The sequence below is a fragment of the Netta rufina genome (assembly GCF_964035555.1).
Source record: "Netta rufina genome assembly, chromosome: 4".
In the NCBI taxonomy this organism is placed as follows: Eukaryota; Metazoa; Chordata; class Aves; order Anseriformes; family Anatidae; genus Netta; species Netta rufina.
This window is the reverse complement of record NC_140127.1, coordinates 37122775-37143700: the sequence shown is the minus strand read 5'-3', so window position 1 is coordinate 37143700 and position 20926 is coordinate 37122775. Positions and strand designations below refer to the sequence as shown.

General features: G+C 44.8%; 1 protein-coding gene across 1 annotated transcript in view; it reads right to left on the bottom strand.

Annotated features, from left to right (window-relative positions):
• Window positions 1-20926, bottom strand: part of MAML3 (mastermind like transcriptional coactivator 3) — a 195314-nt gene that overhangs the window by 50913 nt on the left and 123475 nt on the right. Inside the window, exon 2 of the mRNA XM_084286169.1 lies at window positions 17825-19321. Within this exon, the coding sequence (XP_084142295.1) occupies window positions 17825-19321 (1497 nt within the window). The remainder of the gene's footprint in view (window positions 1-17824; window positions 19322-20926) is intronic.

The window sequence follows — 20926 nt, the reverse complement described above, 5'->3', positions numbered from 1 at the left end:
ACCAGTCTCCCAGCTTGTCAGGACCAAATTTCCTCTTTCCTAAAGCAAGATGATTCTGGAAGTGAAAAAGACATGCAATCATCACGGGTAAGGCCAAGGAGATTGGAGGCATCAGGCCTTGGACATCCACAGATGAGGCAGCAAAAGGCATCTTCCTCCTCTGGTAGGGTTTGATGATAGAGTATTTGCCACCTCAGAAGATGATGAATTCTAGTCCTTGGCTCATTTATCTGTCTCATTTTCTTTTAGTTCTTTGCAAAAATTAGCCAGTGTGGAGAGGAAGGAGTCTAAGGTTTAAGAATGAGCCAAAGCAGCTGCATTGGAAACGAGGGCTATGAAATCAAAAGGGACTACAGCAAGACACACATCTCCATGATCACCTATTTGCTCAGCCAGAGGGGAATTGACTTCCACTCTTCATTGGTATGAGAATAATGGAGAACACAGGAATTTTGTAAGGTTTCCATTTCATCTGAGCACGCCTCGGTCTCCCCTCCATTTGCTGTGCTTTTCTCAGGCAGAGTAAAGGAGCAAATGCTGAGCCAGGGCTGAGAGGCAGGAGGCCAAGGACATGCACTAACCTGGAGGAAAACCTCCAAACCAAAGAGGGGCCATGCCTGAGAAATTCAGAAGGGTCCCACGCAGTTCTACTCTGTGACTGACAACACACTGCTAAGACAGCACTGCTACTCAGGAGCCTTACTGCCCTACTCAGATGACCAAAAAGTGCTGATCTGTTCCAGGAAAAAAAAAAAAAAAACACAAAACCAACCATGTTCTCCAGCTGCAACCCTCTGCTGGTTGCCAGTCTTTCTCTAAAAAGTTACACCCTCGTTTCCGAGCACATCTAGGTTTCTCTAGGAAGAGCACTGATTTGAGCCGAAGTGCCATGGTTCCTGGGTCTCGTCTTGAAGACCCCCGGGGCACAGGAATCTTCCAACACGCCAGTGCTACGTCAGGTCCTGACGCAGGCTGTGGAGAGGCAGCATCGGGAGCAACAGCCCCTTTGGCACAACTGTGAGAGAAACAAGGTGAAGAGTAGGTGAAACGAAACATTTATTATGTTTCTTGTTTTTTTTTTTCCCCTCCCTCCATATTCTGAATTTGGCACTGATAATCTCGGAGGCTAACCGACAGTGTCTGTGAGACCCGAAATATGAGAAGAGCAGCAGGGATTATATTTATCTGTCGGTGCTTCTGATGAGACTGGCCGTGAAGATTCCTTAAGCAAACTGAACGCCCGCTGAAGGTCTTCACAAAATAATATCTTCACGTGATGTAGACCCTGTTTATGAGAAGTTATCTTTACGTATAAACTCTCCTTGTGGACAAAGCTCAGATGCCGTTGTTGCCACTGCGAATTTGGACTAGATTTAAGAAAGCTGTGTTTTAGGAAAAATCTCATACAGTGTTTGGAACGGGGATGGAGTTAAATAACACAGCGATAGTGGAGTTTCCAGAAACTGGCCTACCGGGAAATGTTAAAAATATGTAGATATCCAAGTGTCTGATCAGTGCAACAGGAATAAGGTCTTGTTTTTGTAGCAAGGAGCAAAAGCTCCAGGCACTGCAGCAGCCGTACCTGCCTGCTCGGGCCGAGGCAGGAATAAAGCTGCCCCAACCCAAAGCACGCCCTCTGCACACAGCAGCAGGCAGCCAGCAGTGACCACGCAGTGGAAGGCGAGGCAGCAGACACCGCCCTGTGCATTGTCCCTGCAGCATCACCGACCTCCTCGGCCACGCCAACGCAGCCACCTGCGGGGCTGAGGCTGGGGAGAGGAGAGCGCTCTTGTCTAGCCGGGTTTTGGAAGAGAAAAGTGATGGACACGCAGAGAAACGTCTTTTAAAAGATGAAATGAGATTAGGGCACCAACCTGCACTTTCTGTAGGATTTGGGGCATCGCTGCCCTTTTAAAAACTTCCCTTGGAGAACACAGTAAGTAGTGTGCACTGAGGTGCTGTACCTAGGGCCCAGGGAAGGGGATGAGAACAGATGGATTGGCTCCGCTCTTACGACTCTATTAACATTAATTTTTAGCACTCCCACCAGAAGTACTTTGAAGTACTGTCGAAGACCTTCTTCGACATGAACATCGATAAACAATTACATACAGCAATTAAAAGACTTTTCACAACGCCATTACTGAGCAACCTGTCCATATTACAAACAGCTTTATCAGGAGCTGAAACAAAATACATTTCACAAAGAAGAACCTGTGCAGAGATCAGAAGGGCAGGGCAAGTATCATGTAGTGTTTTTTGTTCACGTGCTTGATCCAAAAGAAGCAACAGAGAGCTAAAATCTTGGCTGTTCAGTCTGATTTCTGCTTAGTGTGTGTGTTTAGTGAATTGGATATTGCAAGGAACCCTAGGGTGTGCAACGCCTTCTCTGCTAATACACTTCTATATCCTGACAGGGATTCTCAACTACATGAAATAATCCTCTTCAATGTACAATAGGAGCTCCCAGTCCCTGAGTTTCAAACTGTTAGTGATCGATCACTTGCAACAAATATGATGTGGCTACTCTGCTAGCAGCCTGGATTTTAAATATTCACGATGGCTGTTTGCCTGTGTGTGCAGAAATGGCCACCTCGGCGCTCCTGCTTCCAGCGACAATGTCAAAAACAAGAGGGGATGGTATAAGTGGACTCTTTCCTGCTTGAATATTTCAATGAGTTTCATCTTTTCCCCCATCATACATTATTCTAAGTAAGAGAATCCAACTCTACATACAGGGGGAAAAAAAAAAAAGCAGCAGATTATGCAAAACAAAAGCAGAGAAAGAAAGAAATTTATTAACAACACAGTTTGAATGCAAAATGCAAAGAGAAACAACAAGAAACACTAAAGCTCATTTCTAAAAGAAGGAATAAAACCTAAATTCTTTCAAAAACTTACATTAAAAAAATAAAAAATCCGATGTGTGCCTTTTAAGTAGATAAAAGAGTTCACCTGTGGAGTGACTGAGATACCTTAATTTTGTCATAATCTTAATTTTGTAGATGAAATTCAGATACTATGGGAACAAGTGCTTTAGATGTCATTGTATATGCAATAGAAAAAAATAGGAGGGAGCCCCATTCCTGACCACTGATCATCCAATACAAAACACGTGCATATGCTTAAGAATAACGACAAGATATTCTTCAGACCCTTGTCCACCTTCTGCAACTGAGCCAGGAGATTTCCATCCAAAATAAGCACTTTTTTTGTTCTTCTTAAATCGTATGTTGCTTTTAGACTGCGATATGTGCTTTTTCTGTACCCAAATCCTTCCTTTGTAGTACAATAAAAGTAAATATAAAAAGAAACATTATAAATATGCTCAAAATATCTTTTTTGTTGACACTTGTTACAACCAGGATTGTCTTGCCTTGTAAAAGAATCAACCCTACCCAAATGCCACCAAGACATCCAAAACTGCACCCCCAAAAATGACGGTCCTATCCAAGGGATTTGTGTGTCCATTCTTCCAAGCACCGATACCGATATTGAGTACACGTGAAGACGTGACCTACTTTCCTTCCGAAAATGACTAAGAAAGATCACACCGAAAAATACCTTCTAAAACCCTAAGAAAGAGGGAAAAAGCAAAATTACATGCAGTGGGGCAGAGAGGTGAGCTGGGGGCAAGGTAGAGGCAGTTTGTGAGAAAAAGCAAAAAAAAAAACTTCGTTTTTTATTACTGCCTGACTGCAACTTGGTGTTTTGAAGGAGGGCACAGCATTTATGTAACAAGCGGTTCGCTCACTTGCTGCCAAGCCATGCCTGCGTGCTACTAGGCAGGGAAATAATTATGTCACATGTTTCTCCCTGGAAGACAAATGTGCCTTTGCACTGCGCTCGACCCCACGAAATGGTCCCGCACAGCTCCTAGTGGACTCACACCTTATCCCTGAGCCCACACAACCGCCCCAGCCTCGCTCGATGTGCTCGGTTCCCCGCTCAGACTCGTGGGTCTGATTTTCCTGCACAGGCTAGGGCAGGATCTCGCTGCTGCCAAGGCTGCAAGCCCCAAACGCAGCATGAGGAAGAAGCAAACTGCCCTGTTTGCAGAGCTAAGGCAAGCTCCACATGCTAATTCTCCGCTAAGCCAAAGCATGGGGCTTTGATTTCCTAACCTCAGGATGTTATCTGGCTCCAGTATAGGATTACCATTAGCTCTGTACGTCTGTCCTTACAGCAGGGTCACTGTCATGCCATATGCCACTTGGACAACCTTTATTCTTTCTAGATTTTTTTTTTTTTTTTTTTTTTTGTAAATCACAGTGTTGATCTGGAAAGTCTTGGATTCCCTTGGCTTTCAAAATCTGCTTTGCATTGCTAACGCATGGGGCTGTAGGCAAAGTTGCATTAGAGAGATGGGGAAAGACAGAAAGATATACTAAAAACCTGTTAAGATATAAAATGTCTTCGGGGTGCTCTTCTCTTAAATATTAACAAAAAAAAAGCAGAGGAGGTTTATTCAACATCCATTTACCACACAAAAGGCCCAGTTCTTTTCTGAAGTGACTTCTGCAAAACTTCGGCGAGTGTGCCTGAGATGCAGCAGTGTAAGCAGAGAGAAGCAGACCTTGAGGAGCACGTCGGGCTCTGCAGGGAAGTCAGAGCAGGGCGGAGAGTCACAGTGTTAGGGCCCACAAGATGTCCCTGTAGGTTGGTACAGCAGGAAAAAGCTCCCGCGAAAGTCACGGACAATTAATTCTGCCTCTCTCCCCTCCAGTGCTGCGGTACGAGGAAGGGTCATCAGTCTCCAAATTGTCATGCTCTCAGCAGAGCAACAGAAGAAGAAGATCAGGAATCCGAAGGAAGGACTGAAATGGCTGTCCCATGATTGATGGCCGGCCTTCTGGGACATGAAAAGGGGTTTATACTCTTACAGTACCTTTCATCCCAGAAGAACCCGAGCAGCTTTCTGAACGATACACCGATCTTACATGAAGTCCTCTGAAGGAAGGCAGAGAACGCAGCCAGTGAGGACTGACACGGTTCTTCCCCACACCCGGGCGAGCAACCCAGCCCAAGCAGTTGATCAGGAGCTGTCTGATGACACCCCCCAAAAAATGACTTTTTGGTTCACAAAATGTACATGAAGGGTGGCAAGGAAAAAAGCTCAATGGCTTAAGCATAGAGAAACCACCAAAAGAGAAAAGCAGGAAAAAAGCCCATCGTGGCCTGCTTCAAAATCAAACACACACAAGAAGCAGGTAGAAACTCTCCACAGCCAGTCAGAGAAAATGAGCAAGAACAACAGCATTGCGTTGAAACTGCACGGGGAATTCAGGGCACTTTCCTTCTGCAGCTGAAGACAACAGGACTTTTTCCATCAGCTGAAAAACAAGCAAGCCTCAGCAGAACATAGTGTTTGGACTCAAGATGAAGACGCCAAGGCAAAGAGCTCGTCTTTCAGAAAACCCCCACGGCTCCAGGCCTCACATCCGCACTGCATGGGCCACCTCGGGTAAACGCCCAGCTGAGCATCGGCTGCTTGAAACCACTCTTAAGAGCTCATCTCCCCGAGCCTCCTGGATTTCCCCGTCTCCCCCCCAGCCTGGTACTGAGAGGTCTTCTCCAGCCTCAATGATCCTACGGCCCGGGTACAGCCGAGCACTTCTCCGTGCAGGGAGGGTAGGACACAAACGGCAGAGGCAGAGACTACCAGTTGACCTCGTTGCCAGATAAAATCCATTATGCGTGATTAAAACTTAACAAAACGCAATCACATTAAAAATGACTCTCATGAAGTGCACCATGATTTACTGACTAAATGAATGAGAAATTTATCTGGATAAAATAGTGCCAGCCCTCCTGCATTGGCAAGGCATGATAAATTGCTGATTGTGAGGGGATCGGCGCTTGCTGTTGGATGACACGCACGCATTGATTGTCCCTAACAGCGCTAATTAGCATAATGGCATCTCCACATGGATTACAGAAAGTTTCTTCTTAGCAAGCAGAAATTATTTCAGGCCTTCAGGTCCCAAACTGCAGGGCGTAAAGATGGAAAGAAAGGATTTACAAGCTGCCTCGCTGGCCTTTATCATGCAGATGAAAGGTCCAGCCCACTGGATCTCACTTAATCTCGAAGAGATGGGAACAACATTCAAGGGAGCTCTGGCATTGTGCTATTAAGCCGTGATCACAGTGGGCTGTTTTTTCGCGTAGCAGTGATCTAATTTTGTGAGGCCAGAAAAAGCCTTTGAAAAAGATGAATCTAATCCTCAAGAACTAGAAGAAAACCCACCCCCTTTCCCCAGTTTCATTACCACACAGGGGGCAGGCCGTGCAAGCCCTGGGGAAGCGCCCCCATTGACATTGGGGCTGTGGAGGTGAGGAAGCGCTCGCCAAGTTGAAAAGGCAGCACATGGTCTGTTAACAGGAAAATAAAAGGGGTGCAAGAGGTAAAGAAAATGAAGGCGAGAGAGAGGCCACGTGACTCTCAATTAATTGAAAATCGATCCCACTAACCTGCATTTTTGGCTTTGAAAAAATCTGCGAGGTGACAAAAGACCACCTTAAAAACAACACGGTGCCCCACGGCTCTGCCTCCTCAGCAGGACCTGGATTTCGGGGCTGCTTAGGAGGATTTTCCAAATGGCCACGCTTCATCCAGAGGAACGTGCTCCTTGGGAGCGTGAACAAACCGGCTCATTTGTCGACATCAGTGCTTTGCATTTTGTTGACACAGCACGCTGTGCCCAGAGCAGGGGTCCTGAGCGCGAGGAGGGGAAAGCAGAGCCCTAACCTGCAATGCTGGAGCCCGCACAAAGGTCATGGTCATGGTGCCAGGAGCTCTCTTGAGGTCTCCCGACATTCCTGCAAACTGTGAGCCCGTCTGTAGGTGACACCCGTGTCCCTTCAGCAATACCCTCGCAGCCCACCCTGTATGCAGCCAGAGTCAGGGACTGCGCCAAGGACGCCACCCCCCTGCAAACCAGGTGCAGGAACTGGGTGAGAGCAAACAAACTTCTGCTTCAGCAGACCCAGAGACCTCTCTCATCTCTGAAATCTCCAGGTGAAATTCAGAGCTTCCTCTGCCTGAGGCCTGCAGGCTGCCCGGTCCCGTCCTGCACACCTGCCTCTGGACTAATGACCCCTATGTGGTAACATGAAGGAGGTAAATACCACCCAAAAAAACCCTCGTACAGTAAATTTCACCGTATATCCATATAGCATGTTAGGTACTTTGTGACATACATATTAATGTCTTGAAAGGCCTTAAATATTTCTGTTTTACACATCACTTTGTGGGAGCACTGAAGCTATCCTCAAACGATGAGAACAGTTTCACGCCATGAGAAGGGTGGGAGAAGGTATCATTAACACAGCTTAAAAGTCACAACAAAAATCACTTGAAATTACTTTTCCATCTATAAGAATATCAAGGCTTATAAAACTAATTTACTGCCAGGAACAAAACCTCAGGGTGTGGGAAACTGCCTGCCACTAGCAATGCAACAATAGAAAACTCCCACACACATTTTTTGCTTGTTTTAGCCATCTACAATAAGGGTATGCTACAAGCAACCTTAATCCAGCAGGGCTGCTCCATAGCTTTGAACGCTGAAGTCCTGGTCGAGATGGATTAGTGGGCAGACTGAGGGTGGAGCAGCCAGATTTATCACAGGGACGGTGCCACCACATTAGTGAGATTATATCGAAGATCCCCCAGTCCTTCATCTGTCTCATGACTGGTTAAAAAAACATTTAATACGACAACAAATATTTCATCCTATTTCCATCAGCCAGAGGTACACAGGCCACACAAAGCCACGGTGTCTTCAGCGATTTCCTGCACGCTGTGACAATACCAAAACCCAGCCCCGTGCTATTAAGCAGACAAGAAGGGGAGGCAGAGAAGCAGAAGCTGAATGAGGGGAAACAGCGGGCAAGCTTGAGGGGGGAGGTTAGAGGGAGAGAGAGAAAAATGGCTTGTGGAGTAGCAGGGGAAGAGAAAAGGAACAAACGCAATATAGGGCAGATCTTAAAAAGAACTGCTGGACTTAGAGGGAGAGAAGCACACACTGGAAAAACAATTCCCTAGACCATGCCTATTGGGCAATCTCGTGAATTTTCCTTTCTCTAGGCAATACTATGCACCAAAAGCAATTTAAAATGCAGATTCTTTTGAGAAGGTTAACTCTCAAGCCTGTAAGGAAAGTCACATCGCATGAGGAGGTATCTTCTCAGGGCAGACCCTAAATGCTTTCTAGGCCGACCCTTTGAAACAACCCTTCGTTTCTTTTTCTTTTTCCTTCTTTTCTTTATTTCCCCCTCAGTTTCTCCAAACAGCATAAGGCAACAAACGGCAGGTTACAGGTATGCCTCTATTTTTAACAAACAGAGCTTTTAGCTAGCGGGGAGGAACTTGGCAGAGCAGGTTTTACAGCAGGCTGCTAGCATGAGCAGCCAATGACTGAGATTCTGGAGCGAGGAGCAGACTTTAATATTGCACAAGTGTGAAACAGAAGTGAAAAAGAGCGAGGTAAAACATTAAAACATGATTTTGTGACGGTGCTGCTGGACGTGGGCTTGCTTTCTTACCAGATACTTGACCTTGCCTCAGCAGCTCCCACTCTTACCGCAGAGCAAGAGCTGCTAACAAGCTCCCACCGGGTGTAAATGAGCAAGCCACCTGTTGGCACGATGTGTTGACACAGGATGGGTGCTTTCTTCACGAGGTGTAAGATAGGCTTGCAGGCTGATACACGCAAAGTGTTCCTCACACACAGGGGAAGCAGCTAAGCAAGGGCAGGAGGGCCCAGGAATACATGCATGCAAGCACGAGGCGAGGACGAAGAACCGAGGAGCCAACAGACTGGCTTCTCTCCATAGTAACAAAGTTGGCTGTCCCGGACTTACTGCTAAGCTGCTGAACAATAACAGAGCAAGGGCAGGTTTCCCACTGCCCATGAGGAATGAAATCTTTGCTGAGAGCGCAGAAGCCGCATTCTTTAGCAAATGAGATGCATCAGCTGGGATTTGGCAGAACCTCCTGAACGCAGGCCTCCAAAGCTGCGCTCTTAACCACTTACTGGGGCTATCTTTCAAGAGGTATTACACAATTTCGGACTGCTAACAGGCTGAAAGCCATGAACTGCAGTAAACAAAGACGAGTGACAATGAGCCACCAAAGCTCAGCCGATTACTTTTCTTCTGAAAAGTATTATTTGGACCTAAGCTCCTGGCTGGAACATTAATCGGTATTTACTGATGTCCTCCTCCTCAGGCAAAAGAGCTGAACTGCATTCATGTGTTTGGATAAACAGCCTGTTTCGGCATCGCTGGGAACACTTAAGGAGCCTGGGGATTATGATACAGCAGGGAATTCGCTCTTTCTGGCAGTGCTCAGCCTCCCGTACGATATCTGTATGTTTTAGCTCCTCTTCCTGCATCCTTTTTCATCTCCTGCCACTTCTTGCAGCTTCCAGGGTAGCGCGGATAGCTGCGGACAACTTCAGTTGTGGCATTTCTGGTATTCTGAGCACTTCACTGTGTTACCCAAAACGAAGCTGTCAGCGTGTGTAATCGGGAGGGATGGCAGTGGTGCCATCCCCTGCTCCCCATCTGGCCCGATGCTCAGCCCTGGGAGCTCCCCAGCCCTCCTTGCAGCGCCTCTCCCGAGAGCAGAGCTACAGGCAGAGGGAAGGAGCCTACATGGCATGGAAAAAAACAAGGCAGGCTGAAACGTGGAAAAAAAAAAAAAAAAGAAGAACAGGATGGAGCTTGTTTTTAAGGTAACCACAATCTATTAATAGTTCCAAATAGGCTTTTTAATTACAGGATACCCTGTACCCTCTGAACCCTTATTGATCCATCGTCTGATAAACAGTTTTGCTTGCTGCAAGCTCCTTAAGAGGCAGACATCGCCTCAGGGTCAGGCTGCAGGGACTGGGTCCCTGAAAAAAAAGCAGGCTGGGGGCTGGGAGACCACCACTGTCTGTGGCAGGGAGCAGAAACCAAAGGAAACGCATGTGGCAGAGTCCTCCCATCCCTGCAGCAAAGGGAGCGAGGGGACAGTACTGCTTACTCGAGAGCCATTCTGGTTGGAAGAATCTCTCTGTGTGCAAAGTGAATCTCTTCTTCTAATGCTAATAAAAAATTTACAAGTTTGCTTGGAATAAAAGCTCGGTTCATATAGACCCCTACTCTGGGACAGAGATGGAAAAAGAGACGGAAAGAGAAAGAAAGAGAGTTAATTTTAAATCCAGTTTCCAGTTTTCTTTACAAAGGCTGGGAAAGACGAGAGCAATATACTTAGACTGAAGAACAAACTCCAGACTATCTGGAAGAGGCTTTCCCATAGCAAAGGACTTCACTAACAGTTTGCTCCCTGCCAGACAGCAGAGTCCAGAGGCAGTTCTGCATTTAACAAAGCTGAGAGACACAAAATGACCCTCAGGTGTGGAAGCATGGGTCGGGGTGGAAATGCAGGCTGAAGGCAGTGCAGGTACCCCTTACAATCAGCACAGTGAGCTCTAAGTGCCCAGGATCACTGATGTAAGGCTCACTGCCATGTGCCTAATGAAGACCAATCACTTCTTTATTTATAAATGGATCTTTAAAAATGGTAGAGGGAAAAAAAAAAGACACTTTAAATGGATCTTCTGTGGAAAAATGGTATGTTTGGGTGCCTTCAGAGCCCAAACCCAACAGGGAAAGCAGGCAGAAGGCCATTGTGAAGCACAGCACAGCGTGTTTGCTGCTGCTCACGGCTGGCTTATTCGCAAGGTATCGCCCTCCCGAATCGCCTGCTGCACAGGAAATGGGCGGACAGCTGCAAACAGCCCCTGGCCTTCCAGCAAAGCCCTTTCTATTCCCAAATTAGTGCCGAGGCTTGTCTGCCTGCCACCACTGGCGAGGGAAAGCCAGCCACCCACCTCGGCAGCGGTTAGCATGAGAAGGGAAGGCGAGATCTAACTCGTGCTCCTGGCATGGGGACGACGTGGAGGCCTCCCTAGAGCCGCGGCTGTGCTGTTAAATCTGGCCAGGAGCTGGTGATGATTTTATTACTCCTGTTAGCTGCAACGTCTAATAAAGCCAGTACACACAGAAACGCGTGCACGGCTTCCTTGTTGGTGGCAGATGAAGCCGTTTATAAACACGCTCTTTGTGCCGAGCAATTACTTCACCCGCGTCCTCGCCGCCGACAGCCGCTTGGAACCAATGTGATTTGTTCCTGCGAGGTGTCTTTTCTAAAAGGGCCACGTGACACGTGCTAGAAATACAAACACGGCTGAGGAGAAGCTTCCAGGAAAGAGGTTTACACTGGCGGATCGTGGGGGAGGACAAAAAGAGCAGGGGAGGGGGACAAGGGGTGGACAAGAGATGGACACCATCACCTTAGCTGTCCGTCTGGGCAGCATGAGAGCAGGGGACACTGAGCCAAGGGGAAGGAAAATCATAAGTACTATCTTATCTTGCAATGTTATTGTAGGATTTGACATATTTTTCCCTTAAGTTTCACTTCCTTGAATCAAGGTGGTATAGGAGAATCAAAGCTTTACTTTAAAAAGTGTATCTGTCCCGTATGGGTAAAGAACGCTAGGAAAACAAGGATCCTAACAGTTCGGAAATCTGGGAGACTATTGCTCCAACCACCCTCAATATGTATTACTAGAAAGAGCTCACAATTTTAAAGCAATTTTACAAATTCTGAATGGTTAGTACCAGCAGCGTTATAGGGCACAAACCGACTTTTTAGAGACATTTGGATTTATATATTCATGAAAGTAAACATAGGAACACAGACTCCTCTAAAATAAAGGTCTAGTAAATATTTCTGAGATGTTGAGAAGCTAGCTGGCAAACCTGGGAATTACGGAAGGAAAATAAAAATAAATGAACAAAAAGTACTCTGTAAGTGTAGCCTCCAGGAAAATGTAAAGTTAGGGACTGTCACAGTCTTAGAGAAATGACACAAGGACAAATATTGTTTAACTGAAAGTAGACACTTCTGTATTATTTAACACTAAGCAGATAACATGACCTGCCCAGGATGGAAACCTTAGTCTTTAGACTCTGGATGAAAGACATGAAGAGTTAGAGAGGCTTGCGAACAGCAAGAAATGGATTGTGGTTGGTATTGCTGAAAGCATGTGGAATGGGTTACAAGACTGGAAAACTTAAATGGATGATGACGACTTGCACTCTAAGAAAAAAAGTAGCAAAAAAGAAGCAGGAAGGGGTAACATTTTAAGTAAAAATAATACTGGCTATAGACGTTTCAAAATCACCATGCTTTGAGATTACAGTGGTAGCTAATGAAACTTCAGGAGTGCTGGTTGGCACATGTTGTATCACCAGACTTACAGGCCTAGCTGAACAACAGAGCAAACTGCTCTTTATGCTGCAATCCAGACCGTGTAGGGATAAGTAATATGCTATTCTGGTGACTCCAAAATAGAGGACATTAAATATGCTCCTTGTACAGTCAGAAAAAGACAATTTCTGCTTCTAGAAGTAAGGTAGGACAACTTATTCATGGACAAGAATAACTCACGCTCTCAGTCTTCATGAAACTAGACCAGAAGCCAATCACACAGCAATGTATTTTAACAAATCTTGGAAAAATGTAGAAATTTCTAAGAATTGAAGACTTGCCGCCACAATCGTCATATTCAAAATGAGGAAAAGGTTGCTTATTCTGACACGTCTCCAGCAAAACAATGGAACAATTTCTTTCAGCTCTCTATCAGCAGTGACTCAGAGGATAAAACAGGAATACTGGTCAGCATGGTTTCACCACAGAGAGCCATGGCTTTCTTACGGTAAGATTATTTATCCAGCTGGGACATGGGAGCAGTGCAGTTATCCTGTGATTTTACAAGGCTTAGACTAGAGAAAAACTTGGTATTAGAGAAAAACAGTAGGTATATGGAATGAACAAACGGTGTATTAGGTTAAAAAGTACATACTCACAGGTTCTGAAAGATAGTTAATGAGGAAATATCAGCAAGCTAAAAGGTTTTTTCTCTGTTTGTTTGTTTTTAGGATTGTGCTGTGGAGATCTGATCTTAGCCAAATACTGTCCAATATTTGTTTCTTGTGATTTCTGCTAATATGACCTCCTTCCCAAGAAAATGGGCAGATGGTACTGGAAAGGGAAGTACTAGAAGGCCAGGCCAGTCTTTACAAAATGCCTGGTAAGATGGCAAGAATCCATCCAAGCTCATTCCCTTCTGTCCTTAAGAATCTACAGCAGACTGACTTCTAGGGAGCAAATTTTGGCATTTACAAAAGGCAGGCACTGCATTTGAACTCCAGTGCAAATCTTTTGAAGAAAATAATGTTTATAAGTCAAACACAGCAACGACAGGCATTCACTATGTCTCTGTAAGTTGTTCAGCAAGTGATCCTCAAAGTGTCAGTCATTATTTCCATTCCAGCTTGCTTCCCCCTAAAATCTAGTAAGACGGTTCCGTTTCTGCTACACTTTCATGCAGTGAATACAGATCTGTAGCCTTTCTTCTTTACTTTCAGGTAGGCTTTAAAAAAAAGCCAAATCCCAGAACATTAATCTCTTTTTCTCACTATCCCAAAGATAACCTTCAGGAAAGCATAAAACGTCTTTTACTATTCCAGCAAGAAACACACCTTTTCACTTGGAAAGGACGAAGACTATTACATTTCAGAAATGTTCTCTGGACACAGATCTCCCTTCATCCTTCACATGCAAAAACAGACTGAGCAGATGACGCTTCTTCAATTTATAAGACTAAAACAAAAGACAGAAAAGAGAATTTGAAGGTAGCTCTTCCAGTATGGTGTCATTTCTCCTCTTCATTCACATCCCTCCAATTTCAAACAACATAACTAGTGGTTTCAATAAGAACGATAATTGCAGCATCCTCACAGTCGCATGCAGGCAAAGAGCTGCAGTCTAGTTTTATTTTTCTTACACCCACAGAGAATTCTGTTTTGTTTCGACCTCTCATTACTCTCCCTCCCTCACTTGGCTCCAAACATCAAATTCTCGCTCAGCCATTCAACATCTATTCCATTTGGCTGCTTTCTTCTCTTACCATTATGCATACATATTGAACAGCTGGAACCAAGAACAGGCACAATTAATGATTCTGAATTTTTCCAAAGAAAATGTTTTCACTTTTCCCCAGTTTGAAATTACTTTTGGTTTGAAAAAGAAAAAACAAAAAGAAAAGGAAGAAGAGAAAAAAGAAAAAAAAAGAAGACTACCATTAAACCTTACAAATACCTTCAAAAACTAAATGGAACATTTTAGGTTAAACAAAGGTCTAAATGTTTAGAGAGAAGGTTGTTTTAGGCTTGCTTTTATTTCTTAAATCACATACAAGTCTAAGAAAGCCCCTGTTGCACCTTGGTGTGAAACCAGTTCCTTTCACTATCACACAGGAAGCACTGAACAGCAGAAGACCTCAAGTCCTCAAACACCTTAGAAGTTTCCAGCCCCAGGAAAAATCTGTGCTTGATGTTTTATCCTGTAGCCCCAGCGAAGCAAGAATGCAGGAAGCACCCAGGATAAGGACGAGGCTAAGGGGCAACACTTGCTGCCTCCTCACAAGCTAATACCCAGTTCCAGGGCAGATCGGGGTATGTGGGGCAGGGCTAGGAGTGGGGATTTCCAAGCACAAGCCTGACCAAGTGGAGAAAAGTCAGGCACGAGGGAACACCAGCAGCAGGATGGAGCCCTGCTGAGCTCAGTGCTCCTTTGAGGAGAACAGCTATAGGATAAAATCGCAGTGATCGTGTTGTGGGATAAACACTTTGGTGTGGAGGGGATACAAGCGCAGCGCCAGCACCTGTCCTGGGTCTGCTCAGTGAAGTGAAGGACTAGCACCTCTGACAGGAATAGTTTCAGTGCTGTCACTGCAGAAAGCCTTCAGAGATAATCCACATCTGCTGGACGCTGGTTTTGCCAGCGAGGCTGCTCAGTGAGCACTCTGCCTGTCCCGCCACTCGCACCGACACCAAGCTAAATGGCTTCCTCTCCAGCTGCCACCTTTCCTTACGAGGGCTTCTGGCTCAGCAACCCCAGGACACAAACCCCACCACCAGTCACTCACGGACACATTCACGGGACAGCCACAGGCTAGTGACCTCCACAGCGTGTCCGCAAGGTCCCGGCTGAGCCGACAAAATGGCGTCCCTCTGAAGCACCCTACGTGATCGGAGCCATGGCTGACTAACATTACTGCTCATTAACAGCAGAACGGCCAAAATGGATGCGGGTTTAATTACTGTATGTTGTGCATGCGTATACAAACACACAACGCCAGCCATGCTCGGATTTTGTGGAACACAGAAAATAAGACCAGGCGTTGTCTTTCACACATGCCTCATGTTCCTAAATCACCTTTCGAGCCCTGCACATGCCCCTGCAGCAGTCACCTGGCAGAAACACACAGTCAGTGCTAACCATACAACAGAATAGCTGGAACTTTTTTCCCCCTGGAATGCCATTTGTTAAATCCTCGTGATTATTTAACACACATACTCTTTTGCAATTCTATGTCAAAGACCAAAACTACAACGAAAGCAGAAATGATAAACTCACTGAGAGATACATTCCCCTTACGCTCAGAAATGTGTTTTAAACTGAAGGGTGCAATCTCCTTCTTTTCCGTACATGATCTGGCAACTCTGACCGTCCACATCCTGCAGCAAGTAGTAGGATCAGATAATCTGCATCCTTCTGGATTCAACGCAAGAATATCAGCACATCTTTTTGCCACCTTTGCAAAACCAATCAGTTTCTACCAAGCACATCTCGCAATAATAACTCATTCCAATTTTCCAGAGAAATGTTTTTCGGGGAAGCAGGAAGGGAAGGAATGAAGAAATACTTTTTAGTCAGAAATCCATTTTTTCAACTTTCCTCACTAAACAAAATCCCTTCTGGGTAGACAAGTGGTTTCACAAGTAGTGAAGGGACCTTACTGTATCTACATGAAAGCAAGAGGCTCCTTCATCCCAACTGGGTCGTGAAATGTGCACTGCACATATTATGTAACAAAATGGGGTTTTGTCTTTTAGTTCTTCTTTACAAGAAAGAGAAATGACTTAATATCTGGTCTTGGCTTTGGAAGAAAGTCTAGTTTTATCCAAACATCTAGCTTTTTCCTACATTAAAAAAAGGAACTGAGTGAGATTAGATACATGAAATCTCGACTTCCTGTTCACGCTGGAGAACTGCAGCGAGATAGTAACATGAATTTCTCAACTTATGAAATGGAGGGGATGACATTAACTCTTTCACATAGGCAGTTCCTCCTCTCAACTGTTTGATGATCTTTGACTTCAACAGATTGAACAAAAACAAAGAAAAGAAACTATAAAGCATTAGACCGCCTGGCCAAACATTATATGCCTCTCAATTACAACCTGACAAATCTGTAGCTCAGATTACAGCGAGTTTTATGTCATTATCACAGCATTTCTCTAGATAAGTCATCACAAAAGGAAGAGGCTTCAGACTGGCGATTTCTAAAGCAGCAGGCAAGCCGAATTAAAATAGAAATATGAACCTTTGAGCTGTCACAACACATCCTGAACCATAAACAGGAGGGTTTTGCAATTCATTTCAAATAATATGAGATGGCCTCTGACCTGGCAAAGCTCCTGCTCCTCCTATTGGTAGATTCACAAACTATGGCCTGAAGAAATGACATTTTTTTCCTGTACTTCCACATGCATTACAGTGTGAGTCACAGTTAAACCATGCTCAGAAGGAAGTACTCCTTGTAGGTGGCGTGGAAACAGCGGAATTTGTAAAATGATGTTACAGTAAAACTATCAACCAACAACTCTATTAGCGTACTATTATATCCGAATTCCTGACATGTTTTGGTGGCACATAACTTCTGCGAACGCATCACCTACTTTGTGAACTGATTATTAACTTTAATTCTTTCCTAAAAACCTTACAACAACATTCAGAAGATTTATTCTCTAGCTTCTCCATTACACCAGCGTGCAGATCTTTACAGAGCCTGCTCAAGCAAGAATACCCAGGTGACCTAGGTGGTGATAGGGCTGCTTGGTGTTACTATAACCATTATTCAAACCAATTATTAACTCATTCCGAATTATTCCACAAGCCTAGCAGCTGCTACACCAGAGGTCAGCATGGAATACAAGCCAGACAGATGCCAAGTTAGCCTCTTGATGAACGCAAGTCAGCAGACTGTACAGATTCACAACATTATAATACTTGAGGTTGCTAAAGACTTCTTGAAAGTCCTGAAATAAATCATCTAATTTCAGGCATGGTTCAAGCACCACTAAAAGCATTCAGTTATGTTTACTTCTTCCAATGGAAACCAAAGACATTCAGCACCCAAAATGTCCTTCCTTTATTACCTGAACCAAAATGCCAAATACACTGTTTAAAGCTGGCTAGATCCTCATCCCAAGAGGAAGGGGCCAACCACTCCATCTTTGTGTTATTATGGTAACTACACTGTGGAAGCTAAGCTATACAGTGGTTTGGGATCCAAAATCATCAAATCTTACGTAACAAGAAAAGGAAACAAGCTGCCCAAGGAGAGTAACTTCAGAACCAAAGCTTCCCAAAGTGTCCCTATGCACTCATCAGTAGAAGCACAGGGAAAGAGTGCTTGTTCAGAAAAACAGTCATTTAACATTTCTTAAATATAACACAACATCATTTCAGTCATTTCATAAAATGATCAAGCTCCAATATCACATGAAAATCCAAGAAGCATCTGCAATGACATCCCATACTTTCCAGAAGAAAGAAGACAAAGAGACCATACAAAGAGTTGTTAAACCTTTGTATTCAACCGTTTTGGTTGTCCGCGTATTGCATATTCACGCTTACCTGACCAAGGGAAGGAAGTGTTGCATATGCCATGGGCTGGTTCATCATTCCTTTCTGCTTCATGATGAGCATGCGTTTCTGCTCCTCGCTCAGGTGTGCCATCTGAGCTTGCATCTGGGGCTGCTGGGACTGCTGCTGCTGTATGTATGGCATCATGGGGTTCTTGCTGGGATTTGCCATCGGCGGGGTCATCCTCTGGCTCAGCTCAGCATTGAAGTGGGTCAGAGGTTTGGTGTTGCCGTAAGAAAGCATATTGGGCTGTTTGCTTAAGGAGTTTGTGCCCAGGTTATTTGGCTGCTGATTGATCATATTCATGTGATTCTGAGGGAGGTAGTTATTAATTGTGGTCTTCTGTGGATTGTTTGCCATAGGAGGCACTATTGGGTTTTGGTTGTTAAAGGCTTGGGGATACATCATTGGACTATTTGGTTTGTCTGCACTGAAAGGTCCTCCGTAGGGACTAGATGGAGGGCCGACAGGTGACCAGCTTGAGGCTTGATTTGGATGCTGCTGCTGCTGCTGCTGCTTCTGCTGCATGAGCTTGGCCCTCTGCTGCTGCTGTGCAGCCATTTGCTTGAGCTGCTCAGCTGGAGACAAGTCTGCAGTTGGCATATTCACAGGCCCAGGCCCTGATCCTGCCACAGTTGCTCCTGCTGGGTTCATAAGATAGCCATTTCCAGACCGCGTTTGAGTTTGGCCTGGCGTGAGGGCCTGGTTGGGAGTTTGAGGTGATTGAACAACACAGTTTGCTGGTGAGCCCGCCTGGATTGGAGCTGGTGGAGCGCTGGATACGGAAGTTATACTAGAGGCTGTGGAAACATTTGAGAACGGAGGACCAGAAGACGAAGGCCTCACCTGGGGAGATCCCAATGGAACATGAGCAAATGGGGAATGAGATGGATCACTTTTAACACTCGCACTCTCTTGAGTCTCTGTGGCAGGCCTGGGGAATTCTGGCTCCTTCTTCTCTTCGAAGTCTTCATTGAACAAATCCTGTATGTCGTCTTCCGGAACAGTGTTTGCTAGTTCGTCTATTAGCTCCTGCCACTCCTGATCATTCAGATTAATGTCCGAGAAAAGCTTATTCTGGTTTGAAAGAGATGTTTCTGAACTGTCTATGCAGGTAGGGTCATCCAAAGGCTCTTGCTTTAGCTCCTTGTTCTGCAGGATGTTAAAACCATCGTCTAGCTCATTGCAACCATTAACAGGGAGCTTTATCTCCGAAAGCCCACCATTTTTACCCAAGTCTTCTAGCCCACTACCATGAGTTCCACTGTTCTGCAGGGGCAGGGATGCTTTCATGTCAAGCTGGTGAAGAGGAGAAACAGCAGGCAAAGGCAAATTATTAGGCAAGCTGTTGATTGCCTCGATGCCTGGTACATCCTTCCGTATCCGCTTGCTGGTTGGAGAAAAGCTGCCATCGCAAACTCCATTCTGCTGCTCTCCATTGATGGGTGAACGTGCACCTTCCAACTTCCTTTTCACTGTCTCTTGAAGCTTAAAAGAAAAGAAGAGAAAAAAATATTAACCAGCTGCAGAGACAAAAAATACTGCTGATGAGCTTTGTGACAGGTGCTTGTCACTCACACGACTGGAGACAGCAAGTTTTAAAAACTAATTAGGAAGTTTCTTTGATTTCATTTTTATGCCTTGATCAATTTGAGAAGACAGATGAAAATAAAACACCAACAAACCAACACCCAACCCCAAACCCCATCACACCCTGGCCTTGAACAGGAGAGCACAGGCCCACAAGTCACAGAACTGTAAAACACGTCTGTACTCTCCAAACTACCCAAATTTTAGAGAACAAATCAAGCATTCCAACTTTTTGTGCCTAATAGAGTTGTGAAACTTTTGCTTTCACAAAACACTCAGTAATATCTTCTGACAGTTTTGACTCCTTAAAGGAGTCTCAAATTAGATGTATAGAAGAAATAAAGCACTAGAATTTACTATTTACTCTGATTTTTTATTTTGTAATTCATTTATTTTCTTTTTTCTTTTTTTTTTTTTTTGGAAAAATACCTGCAATACAACTGATTGACTGCTTGTATTGAAACGTGTGTTGCTGACACTAAAATTTTTGGAGAAGATTCATTAACATCGTTTCATTTGATTAGCTCTCTGTTCTTTGGCTGCAAACATATTGAGAATCAGTTTTAAATGAGGAAAAAAAATTATCTACTCTAAAAAATAGCAGGCAGTTTGCACGATGCTAACGTAATCAAATCACAAAAAAAGGCTAGCAAAGAAGAGAAGCTAGGAGCTAACATACAAGACAAATAACTAATAGAAATGATAACAAAGCAAGACAAGTCCCGGAAAGCAACCAAATTAGCTGTATGAATATTATAAAAAATAATGTGTTAATACAAGCTTTACTTTAGGTTAAAAGAAGAACACCAAAGCAATGCTACAGTCTGCTACCACACCAAAAGTTAAGTTCTCTGCTTATGTACCAGGCTAAAAAAAGCAGCCCTCTTTAGCTAAGGCAAAAAACAATAGTGGGGAGGAGAGGAAGCAAAGAGGTCATAGCTCTAGCGAACTCCTTCAGGACACACTTGCATCCTTGATACTAGAACAATAGAGGACAAAAAAAAATGAAAGATTTTATCAAATTTTTAAAGTATTTTTACTGGTATGAAAATCCCAGACACTCAGCTCCCACCCCTGCCCTAACCTAGAGGTCCTCAACCTTCTTTCTTCCCACAACCCAGGTCCCATTTATTTCTCCCATCCCAGAGAGCCGGCTCCCCCCCTTTCATCCCGTGAGCAGAACAGGCAAGCAAATCCCTATCTCATCATCTCATCCCCATTCAGAGGGGAGTCTCTGAGAAGGCTGCACCCTTCTCTTTTCTCTCGGTCCTGTGTGCACTGTTTGGGGTACGATGCAGAAGGACACGGCCTGTGCACACGTGGCTATGGTCCCAGCTGCGCACTTGCAGGATGCTAAGCCCTGTGCTGGTCCTCCGCAGAGATGTGGCCTTCCTAACAAAGCTACCTCAATCAGAAATGGTGTGAGCACACCAGGCTGCACAGCACGCAGCCGCACAGGCAGAGCCATCTCTTTCCCTTCTCTCCATCCCATGGGAGCAGCAA